Source organism: Petaurus breviceps, unplaced genomic scaffold (assembly GCF_028583685.1).
Source record: "Petaurus breviceps papuanus isolate PSGF00001 unplaced genomic scaffold, PetGlider_PUasm1.0 207, whole genome shotgun sequence".
NCBI classification, from domain to species: Eukaryota; Metazoa; Chordata; class Mammalia; order Diprotodontia; family Petauridae; genus Petaurus; species Petaurus breviceps.
The window spans coordinates 627,106-639,350 of NW_027185850.1; the positions used below are offsets into that span (position 1 = coordinate 627,106).

Sequence of the window (12,245 nt, forward strand, 5' to 3'; positions counted from 1 at the left end):
TTCTCTCTCTCTCTCTCTCTCTCTCTCTCTCTCTCTCTCTCTCTCTCAGCTAAGGTGGAATGTTTTTCATGATTGATTTCACATGTACCACTGATATAGTTTGCTTGCCTTCTCAGTGGCTGAGGGAGGAATGGGAGAGAGGGAGATAATTTGGAACTCAACATTTTTTAAAAAGAATATTAAAAATAAATTAATATATCTCTTGAAAAAAGTTGGATACATCTAGGAGGTATCAGCTGAACCACTGCCACTCTCAAGATATTGGGGAGTCCTCCCCTCCCCCTATATTTTTCTTGTCTACATATGACATAAAATTTGCCAGAAGTTTCATTTCAAGCCAATATTCTTAAATTTGTCTTCTAATTAAATGGAGTTTCCCTTTCCTGTCCTCGAGTTGGTTTCATTTAATTGGTAAGACAGGATTTTTTTTGATGTAATTATATTAGAATTTGGGTAATTTAAGTTTCTTTGGGAGAGAATGTGCTAGGCAATTTCAGTACATGTTTTTATGCTGCTACTTTTATATAATAAAATACCTTCTGTCCACTTAATTATAGCCTAATTCTTTCCCTTTTAGCTGTATATTATTATTTATGCAAAACCAATGTTATGTCATATTTATTTAGAACTAAAATGTTAAATTTTGTAAATATATTTCCATTTGAAAGTTGGGGGGAAAATAAACTTCAAGAAATTGTCCTTGTCTCCTCTACCCCCAGATGTTCCATGGAAGAGACTCAGAAAAAAAGAACAAGTAGCTCCCAAGAATCGGAAAAAAGCAGGGAAAGCCAATTAATTGATGAGAAAGATTCTGTTTTTTTAAATCTCCATGGATTGCATTTATGTGCCCTGAAAACCTCCCAGTGCTCCAGCTCACTTAGGATATGCATCTTGTCCAAGAATTTTATTATAGACATGTGGCCACTTCAGATCTGTACAAAATTAATTAAATTGGATCTCCATTCAAACCAGGTAATGGGGAATTCAGACTGATATTTGTAAACACACATTATCTCAATAGAATTTGTGTGTGAGTATGCTTAATGTCTCAATATTCCTTACATTAACTATTTTATTTTGAAATGTAAGTTACTCTAGGCTATTACCATTTTAATAACTAATAGTAACTTAAGTTTGAATCCTTAAAGTCCTACTTAAAAGTAGGTTGAAAAGTATGTTTAGTTTAAAGCCTCTTGCCTCTCCCTCCCCTCCCTTTTCTCCTCCATTTCCTTCTCTTCTCTCCTCTTACCTGTCCTGGAATGTCCTGTTTTATTGTTTCATAGGAATAGGGACTGGGTCTGTGATTTCATTCATATGTGGAAATTCTAGGTGAGAAAATTTTGTTCTGCCAAGTCTGGTTGACTCTTTTCTACAACTCATATTCCTAGTACACTGAGAGTTTCAGGGACTCTCCCAGGTCACACAGACACACACACACACACACACACACACACACACAGAGTCACCAGGGGTGAGTCAGTTTGTGAAGCCAGGCCCTCATGCCCTGGAAGCTTCCCTCCCATGGGCCCCATCATGCTCTTGTAGATTAGACACTGGCTTGGGAATTCGAGCCTCTGGTTTTGATTCCACCTCTCTTTACCAGCGTGGTAGGTGTCTCACTTGGCCTTCTTCCCTCATCTCTCAGATGAGGCTCTTGGCCTGTGTGGCCGCTGAGGTCCCTTCCACTTCTCAGTCCAGGACCCTGATCTTTTTCCTCTGGGTGATGCTGATCTGCCCTGTAGCCCAGGTCCCCAGAGCTCCTGAATCACTAGTAATCCTGTGACATTTTTGCTCTGAGGCTACATGGTACATCATGATACCTTTGTGTTTTAAAGGCATCACATCATTTGTTACCTTCTGAATTTTTTCACATTGTCCCCCAAACCTGCCATTGATATAACTTTCTCTGTGTAACTGAATCTTAATATAAGAAATGACTGCTGCACATGCATCCATTTGGGATAATTAGCCTCCACCTAATTAACTTGACACTTGGCATGAAGCTCAGTTTTCCAAGATTCTCTTTTTACAAAAGGACCACAGACTCTCTTCATGTTCTTGTTATTTTGCTGAGGCATCCAGAGAAGCCAATGTGATGGTCTTCCAGGAAAAATTGAAAATCAGTCTAAAAAGAAACAACAAAACAACTTAACCATTTATTTAAAAAATAGATTTTTAAACTAGCTGTGTGATGTTGGGCAAGTCACTTAACCCCAATTGCCCTCCAAAAAGCAAAATAATAATAATAATAATAGATTAGCCTTTAAAAAGTTAGGATTTCACAGATGTATCACCTGTAAATTTTAGCCCTTGATAAAAGAAAGTCTATCAACACACTCTCCCTATTCAGTTTGACATCAGGCTCAGTCAGTGCGTCCCAGGGCTGTGCAGACATTCTGAGACTGTGTCCTTAGCTGATTGTCCACAGGATGATGGTAAGGTCCTGGCAGGCAGGGACTGCTTCCTTCCTATCTCTGTAGTCCTAGCACCTAACACAGTGCTTAGTGTAGAGTAGCTTCTTAATAAAATATTTCTTGATTATCCATGGTCACTCAAAACACACACTGGAAAGGGAATTTCCAATGAAGAAGTGAAGTAACATTTTGCAATACATTAAATAGTGCATCTGTTTCCATATCTAAGCCCATGTGTGTGTGTGTATGTAACTTCTGTGTTTTCAGATTCTCTGTTAAAAAAAAGGTTAGATAAATCTTTTGATTTTTTTCTTCATTTTCTCAATATTTAGTTGGCACTAAATATTCTATTTCAAGTCTATTTTAATAGGCAAAAATGATCAAACTTTGTGTGCTTAGTCATTATAATTTATACAAATTCTTTCTGAAAATTTCCTAAAGTATTTTTTTTTAGTCTTTGGGTTTCCTTAAGTGGTCTTGAGTAGACCCTCAAAAATAAAATTATCCAGTTTATCTAAAATCTCATTAACCATGCTTTTATTGTACTATGTACATAGGCCTGTCAAGTATTAGTGCTTTCTAAGCCAATGCATTGCTGCTCTTACTCATTTTAAAGGATAGATATTATTAAATTAACTTTGAGTTTTGTATTTCAATGTTATTTCAGATAAGAATTGTACCGGATAAGATGTTTTGGGGTGAAATGAAGGAATTAAAACTTCTGTATCTTCATGATAATTCATTTGTAAAGCTGAAGAATTTGTGCTCATTGTCTGCCTGCCTAAACCTGATGGCCCTCACTCTGTATGACTGCCCAGTGAGCCTAAAAAAAGGTTATAGACATGTGGTGGTCAATAGTATATGGTCACTCAAATTCCTGGACCATTATGTGATTTCTGACGAAGAAGTAATTGAGAATTGGACGCTTCCTGAAAGATTCAAAGCATTTACCAGTCGGTTTTTCTGTGATATCGCCCCAGTGATAATAAAGGTGAGCATCTGTTTGGGGCTGCCATAGTTGGTCATTCTGAATATATAAATGAAGGAAGTTTTGAATGATGTGCTGAAATTATGTAATCCTTAAAGATATTTTGATAAGTCATATAAGCAATCATAAATTATTGAGAAAGTTATTAATAGTTTTATAGAAACTATGAAAATCATTAAAAGTTTCTGGCCCAAAGAAATCTAGTTGAACCTGAAACAAAATAGCTTCACACCAGTGAGAATGGAGGAGGGAGGAAAGGATGGGACTAAATAGTAAGTCAGATAATATTTGACAAAACAAAAATACAATACAACAGAGGTAATGTTGATTTCTGGTTCATGGCATCACATTTTCTGTGTACATCATGTACCTATTTTGACCTTATCTTAGTATATGGTTTGAGATGTTCGTCTATACTTGGTTTCTGACAGATTTTCTCAGTTTTCTCAGCATTTTTGTCAAATAATGAGTTTTTCTCCCCAAAACTTGGGTCTTTGAAGTTATAAAACACTTGATTACTATGGTCATTTACTACAATGCATTGTGTACCTAATCTATTCCATTGATCTATCACTTTATTTCTTAGCCAGTACCAACTTGCTTTGATAATTAACACTTTATAATAAGTTTGAGATCTGGTATAGCTAGGTCATTTTCCACATTTTTTTTATTGATTCCCCTTGATATTCTTGACATTTTTTCTTCCAGACAAATTTTATTATAATTTTTCTAGCTTTACTAAATAATTTTTTGATAGTATGGCATTGATGAAGTCGATTGATTTAGGGATAATTATCATTGTATTATATTGGCTCAGTCTACCCATGAAGAATTGATATTTTAATTAATTAATGAATGAACATTATTGGTTAGATAAATACAAACGATGACATTAAGATACCACCTCATACCTGTCAGACTGACTAATATAAAAAAAAGGAAAATGATAAATATTGAGGGGGGTATGGGAAAACTGGGACACTAATGCACTGTTGGTGAAGTTGTAAATTGAGCCAGTCATTCTGGAGAACATTTTGGAACTATACCCTTTGATTCAGCAGTACCACTACTAGGTCAGTATATCAAAGAGATAAAAATAATTTGTGGGGGCAGCCAGGTAACATAGCAAGTAAGAGCACCGGCCTCAGCATTGGGATGACCTGGGGATCAAATCCGGGCTCAGACACTTAGTACCCACCCAGAAACACCTGGCCGTGTAACCTTGAGCAAGTTACTTAACCGCAATTGCTTAGGGGCAGCCAGGTGGCTCAGCGAGTAAGAGCACTGGCCCCAGTGTTGGGATGACCTGGGGATCAAATCCGAGCTCAAATACTTAGCACCACACCCAGAAATAACTGGCCGTGTAACCTTGAGAAAGTTACTTAACCCCAATTGCTTAAAAAAAAAATTGTGGTGGCAAAGGATTGGAACTGGAAGGGATAATGACTGGACAAGTTGTGGTATATGATTATAATGAAATATTATTTTCCTATAAGAAATGACAAGCAGGATGATTTCAGAAAAACCTTGAAAGACTTACTTGAACTGATGCAGAGTAAAGTGAGCAGCATGAGGAGAACATTTTATACATTGATATCCATATTTTATGGTGAAGGATGTGAATGACTAAACTATGCTCAGCAATATAATGAACCAAGACAATCCCAAAAGGCTCCCAATGGAAAATGTGATCCACCTCCAGAGAAAGAATGGATGCTGTCTGAATACAGACTGTAGTTACTATCTTTCTTTCTCTTCTAGAACAGAATGACTTATATGGAAATGTTCACATGATTGCACATGTATAACCTATATTCGATTTCCTACCATCTCAGGGAGGGGGAGAAGGAAGGAAGGATGGTTAGAATTTTAACTCAGAACTGAAAAAGAAAACAATGATTGTTAATTTTTTTTTTCATGTAGCTGGGAAAAATAAAATCTTATTTTAAAAAATTGTTGTAGTCCCTTTGTATATTGTTTTCTTGGCCTTGCTTACTTTGCTTTTTATGAAATTCATAAAGATCTTTCCATGTTTCTCTGTATACATCACACACATTTCTTATATCACGGTAATATTCCATTCCATTCATCTATCACAATTTGTTTAGTCATTCCCCAATTTATGGGCCCTGTCTCTGCTTCCAGTTCTTAACCGTTCCAAAAAATGCTGCTATAAATATTTTGGAGAACATGGGGACTTTTCTTCTTATTGATGGTTTCTTTGGGGTATAAGCCCTGGAATGGTGTCCTAGTTCATAGGATATAGACATTTTAGTTACTTCATTTACATATTTTGAAATTACTTTGCAAAATGGTTGTACCACTTCACAGTTCCATCAACAATGAATTAGTGTGCCTGTCTTTCTACATCTCCTCCAACATTGATCATTGTCTTTTTTTGTCCATTTTGCCAATTTGTAAGGTGGGAAATAAAATCCCAGTGATATTTGATTTGCATTTTCCATATATATGACTAAATCCTGCTCCAACTAACTACAAAATACATAAAACATCTGGGAATCACCCTCCAAAACACAAAAAGAATTTTATAGATTTAATTAAGAATTGTTTCTTTAAAAAGAACAACTTAAATAGCTGCAAATGTATATTCTGTTCTCTCTCTCCACATATATATGTATAGATTTAACATGTGTGCATTTCTATGTATATGCATGCTAATTTTGACCTAATAATTAATACCAAGAAAACACAGGTGCTCCACCAGCCAGCACCACACCATCCATATGTGGAGCCATTAGTTACAGCAAATGGAGAAAATTTGGATGCTATGGATAAGGTCACTTACCTTGGAAGTATCCTTTCCAGGGCTGTCCACATAGATGATAAGGTTGACACACACATTGCAGAGCTAGCTCAGAATTTGGAAGGCTCTGAAAGAAAGTGTGGGAGAGAAGAGATAGTAGGCTGCCTACTACACTGAAGGTCTCCAGAGCCATTGTACTGACCTCAGTGCTGTATGCCTGTGAAACCCAGTCTATCAGTGCCATGCCAGAAAACAGAACCTCTTCCATTTTAATTGTCTTAGGTAGATTCTGAAGATCGCCTGTAAGATAAGGTACTAGACAACTGAGGTGCTCTCTGGAGCTGAATTGCCAAGCATTCAAACTTTGCAGACAGAGTAACTGATGGGCTGCCCACATTGTCTGAGTGCCAAATGTACATTTACCTAAAAGACTGTTTTACAGAGAACTCACACAAGTCAAGTACTCACACATAATTCAGAAGAAGCAGTGTAAGGATACTCTCAAGGTCTCTCTGACAACCTTTAGTATTGATTGTGAGACTTGGGAAACTCTGGTCCTGGACCTCCCAGCATGATGTGCCCACATCTAAGAAGGTGCTGTGCTCGATGAGCAAAGCAGAATCAAAGTAGCTCAAAAGAAATGTGAGATGTCAAATCTAGAAACATTTGAATCCCAAAAGTTCAAACCGACTACTTGTGACCTACCTGTGGTAGAGACTTCTCAGCTCATATTGGTCTGATCAGCCACAGTTGAACAAAACGAATGTTAACACCAACACCATAGTACCATTGTGATCTTCAAATACAAAGGGCAAACACCAGCTATCTATGTGTACACACATATGTTTATACACACATGCATATGTGTATAGACATGCATGGATGCATTTAGACAAGTATCTTAGATATTAAACCCTTGTTAGAGAAATTTAACCCAAAGATTTTTTTTTCCCTTTTCAACCACTTCCCTTCTAATGCTAGATGCATTAATGTTGTCTGTTCAGAAGTGTTGCAGTTTTAAATAAGCATTTACCTATTTTATTTGTAATTGCCTCTGTATCTTTTTTAGTTAAGAATACAGTTCCTACCCATATCTGTGAGAGGTTTGTGCTCGGTGTCTCTTCATTTCTTTTCTTGTATGAGCTTTAATATTAAAATAATGTATTAAAATACTATAATCATATAGAACATATTGTGGAGTCTGGTTTAAGGTGTTGGTCTAAGCCCAGTTTCTGCCAGAGTGCCTTCCAGTTATCACATTTTAAAAAATCAAATATGGAGTTTTTCCCTAAGTAATTTATGTTTATCCTAACATTATCAAACACTGGGTTTTGGGGTTCTGTTGAGTCTCTCTTGTCTAATCTGTTCCATCGATCTCTTTGTTCTTTAACCAGTGGCAGATGGTTTTGATGACTGCTTCTTTGCAATATAGCTTGAAATCTGGAGATGCCATTTCTCTGTCAGGCTCCCTTCTTTTCTTAATTTCCCTTGTTATTCTAGATTTTCTGTTCTTCCCAATGAATTTCATAACTATTTTATCAAGTTCTATAAAGGATCCATTCGGTAATTTGATTAACATTAAAAGTATAAATTAATTTTAGAGTAATGTTATTTGAATTATATCGGCAAATCCCACCAAGGGGTCCTGAATATGCCTTCAGCTCAGTAAGTTATTCTTTATTTCCATATAGGAGCAATTTTTAGTTGAATCTATTTAAGTCTTTTGCATTCCTTTGGAGATTGTTCCCTGATAGTTTATATATTTTGTAGCTATTTGGGGTGAGATTTTCCTTTCTATTATTGCGTCTTGTGTTTTGCTATTATTAAATAGAAATCCTTTTGATATTTGAAGATTTATTTTGTAGCCTGCAACTTTCTTGAATCTATTTTCTCAATTAATATTTTTGTTTATTCTCTAGGGTTTTCCAAGTAAACCATCATATTGCCAGAAAACACGCATCCTTTTACCTCCTCTTTTTGCTTTCTTTCCTTTCTGTTGTGTTTTTATCATTCCTAGCATCCCATTGGAAAAGATTCTAATGTATCCCCATCACATACTTTTGATTTTAGATAGATACTTTTTATGATGCTAAAAGGTGCCTCTATGCCTAGACTTTTCAGGTTGTATTTTTTATTTTAACGCAAAAGAGTTGTACTTTGTCAAAACTTTTCTGCATCTATTCAGATAATTGTATGATTTGAAGGGATTTGTTTTGAAACGTGATTAATTATATTGATTGTCTTTCTCATGCTCAACTATCCTTGCAACCTTGATATAAACCCTATTTGATCATAATAAGTGATTTTTCAGGATAAATCACTGTAGACTGATGAAATTTTGCTTAAAATTTTTGTGTCAATGTTCACTAGTGATATTGGCCTATAGCTTTCTTTCTGCGTTTTATCATTCCCTGGTCTAGGTTTTAGGACTATATTTGTCTCAAAAGAAGTAATCTGGTAGGGTGTGCCCTTTCTTCATTTTTGACAATAAGTTGTGAATTATGAGTTCTAACTGTTCTTTAAAAGCTTGACAGAATTCTCCTGTGCATTCATCAGGACCAGGTTTTTTGTTTTTGTTTTTGTTTTTCTTTATAGCTAGACCTATTTGCTTTTCTGATGTTGGGCTATGTAAAGTCTCTATATCATCTCTTAATGATTTGCATGTTTTATATTTTTGAAGATATTCTTCTATTTCTTTTGTGTTCTTGCTTTTCTTAGCATATAACTGTACATAGCATTTAACTTTTATGGTATATTCTGATTATTCTTTATTTTTCTCATAGTTTTGGTGTGCATTCATCTTCTTCATTTGCCATTTTATTAATTTGACTTTCTGCTCTCTTCTTTTTAATCACATTAGCTAAGAGGTTATCAATTTCATTAGTATTTTCAAAGAACCAGCTTTTAGTTTTGTCATTTCTATTTTTTTTTTGCTTCTAAGTTTATCTATTTACCTCCTAATTTTTTGACATTTCTTTGTACTTGCTTTAGGTTTATTTATTTGTTAATTTTCTAACTTTTAAATGTATATTCAATTAATTCTCTTTTTTCCTATTTTGTTTTAAGGATATAATTCTCCCCCTATTGCTACCTTAACTGTATCCCAGAAATTTTGATAATATTGTTTCATTATAATCATTTTTGTTTACATAACTGTTCATTGTTTCTGTGATTTATTCTTTGACCAACTCATTTAAGATTTCATTGTCAGGTCTCCATTTGGTTCTGTATCTTATGTTTCTGGGTCCTGAAGCAATTGCTGTTTTTATTCTGTTACAGTTTGGAAGAATGTATTAACTATTTTTGCCTCTTTTTATTTATTTTCAAATATCTATCTAGTATATGGCCAATTTTTGTAAAAAAAAATCACATGATGCAGAGAAATATGTATTTTTTTTTGCTGTTCTGATTAGAAGACACAGTAAGCATTTAATCCTAGTTTCTCCAGAAATTTGTTCATCCATATTTTCCTCTTTGTTTACTTTTCTGTTCATCTTATACAAAACTGATAGAAGGATATTGAAGTCTCCTGTCACTATTTTGTTACTGTCTATTTTTTTTCTTGAAACTCAAGTAATGTTTCCTTTATGCATTTGTATGCTAAGGTATTTGGAGTTAATGCTTTATTTTATTGGTTTGTATTTATGGTTCCTTTCAGTACATTTATTTTTTCTGATTTTTCATGACCTCAGGTTTTGGTAAGGAAAATGTAATGGTTTGCCATTTCTGTCTCCAGCTCAAAATGAGGAAACTAAGGCAAATAGATTTAAGTGCCTTGCCAAGGGTCGCACAATTAGTAAGTGTGTGAGGCCATATTTAAACTCAGGAAGATGAGTCTTCTAGACTTCAGTTCTGGTACTCTCCCCACTGTGCTAACTTTCCCTAGCATAATAGAGTTTCCTTGTTTATATTGTCTTACTTTTTTTGAATATTTGTTTTTGCTTTTTCAGACAGCATGATGGCAAGTCCTGCTTTTTCAATTCACGATGCATAGTAATTTTTTTCCCTTCTCCAGTTTGTGTGTGCGTGTGTTATGTGTTTGTATGTGTGTGTGTGTGTCTTTACTTTTTAAACTGGATTCTTATAAGCAACAGATTGTAGGGTTTATTTTTTCTTACCCAATCTGTCACTCCTTTTCATTTTATTGGATTATTTAATCCATTCACATTTAAAGTGATGAAATAGTTTTATACATTCTTCCATTTATCTCTACAGTATTTTTTTCAGGTTACAATTTTTCTCTCTTCAGCTATAAGCATAACATTATGTTCCTTTAGTTACTTTATTCTAAGTTTTTAGGGTGATACTTTTCTCACTGACTCCTTTCCCCTCGACGCTGATCCCTTCTTCTCATTTGATATTCCCCCTTCATTTCCTTCCTTCAATCTGCATTCATATGCCATATGTTCTTTCACTAGAGGTGGAAAGTATTTTTCATCATAAGTCCTTCAGAATTACTTTGGATCATTGTACTATTGAGAATAGCTAAGTCATTCACAGTTGATTATTGTAAAATATTGTTATTCATATGAATGATGTTCTCCTGGTTCCATTCACTCTACTTTCCATCAGTTCTTTTAAGTCTTTTCAGATTTCACTGAAAGGATTCGGCTTGTCATTTCTTATAGCACAACCATATTCAATCACAATCATATAACATAATTTGTTCAGCCATTCCCTAAATGATAAGTATTCTTTCAATTTCTTATGCTTTTCCAGCACAAAAGAACTTGATGCATATGTTTGTATACATACATGTATGTACATATGTGTGTTTATATGTGTATATATACACGTGTGTATGTATCCTTCTCCTTTCAGCTCTTTGGGATACAGACCTAGTAGTGATATTGCTGGGTTAAAGGGTATACACAGTTTTATAGCCCTTTGGACATTGTTCCAAATTGCTCTCTAGAATGATTGGATCATTCCCCAAGTCTACCAACAATATATTAGTATCCCTGTTTTTCTACATGTTCTCCAACATTTGTCATTTCCCTTTTCTATCATATCAATCAATCTGATAGCTGTGAGTTGGTACCTCAGAGTTATGTTAATTTTCATTCCTCTAATCACCAGTAATTTAGAGCATTTTTTCATAATATTGTAGATAGCTTTGATTTCTTGTTCTGAAAATTGTCTTCATATTTTTTTTTTTACCATTTATCAATTGGGAAATGACTAATTTTCTTATATATTTGATTTGGGCCTCTATATATTTAAGAAATGAGACCTTTATAAGAGAAACTTGCTATGAATTTTTTCCCCCAGTTTTCTGCTTCTTGGCCACATTAGTTTTATTTCTGCTAAAACCTTTTCATTTGACATAATCAAAGTTATCCATTTTACATATTTTAATTCTTTCTTTTGTTTGGTCACAAATTCTTCACTTATTCATAGATCTGAAAGGTGCCATTCCAAGCTGCACTCATTTGCTTATAATATCACCCTCTATGTCCAAATCTTGTTCCCATTTTGACCTTAACTTTGTGGTGTGAGATGTTGGTCTGTTCCTGGTTTCTGCTAAATTGCGTTCTAGTTTTCCAAGCAATTTTTGGCAAATACTGAGTTTTTCTCCCAAAAGCCTAGATCTTTGCATATTTCAAAAACAAGGTTACTATGGTCATTTACAAGTGTATATTGCATATGTAATCTATTCCACTGATATATCATTCTCTTTCTTTTTCGTCAAATTAATATTTTATGTATTTATTCTAGTTATCAACATTTGTTTCCACAAGATTTCGAGTTACAAATTTTCTCCCCATCTTTCTCCTACACCCACCCCAAGATAGCAAGCCTACCGAATACCCCTTCCCCTCATCTGCTAACTCTTATATCCTCACCTATTCATACCCCAAATTTCTCATAGGGCAAGATGGATTTCTATACTCCATTGCCTGTATATCTTATTTCCCAATTGCATATAAAAACCATTTTTTTACATTTGTTTTTAAAATTTTGATTTCCAGGTTCTTTACTTTCTTCCCTCCTCACCCACCCCCACTGGGAAGACAAGCAATTCAATATAGGTTGTATATGTGTGGTTATGCAAAGCATTTCCATAGTATATAACATT

At 34.7% G+C, this 12,245-nt stretch overlaps 1 protein-coding gene across 1 annotated transcript in view; it reads left to right on the forward strand.

Annotated features, from left to right (window-relative positions):
- The first annotated feature begins 193 nt into the window (after positions 1-193).
- The window catches only part of LOC138164860 (leucine-rich repeat and IQ domain-containing protein 3-like), a 151,745-nt gene continuing 139,693 nt past the window's right edge, over positions 194-12,245 (forward strand). Inside the window, exons 1-2 of the mRNA XM_069092780.1 lie at positions 194-972; positions 3,082-3,405. Of these exons, the coding sequence (XP_068948881.1) occupies positions 610-972; positions 3,082-3,405 (687 nt within the window). The 5' untranslated portion in view covers positions 194-609. The remainder of the gene's footprint in view (positions 973-3,081; positions 3,406-12,245) is intronic.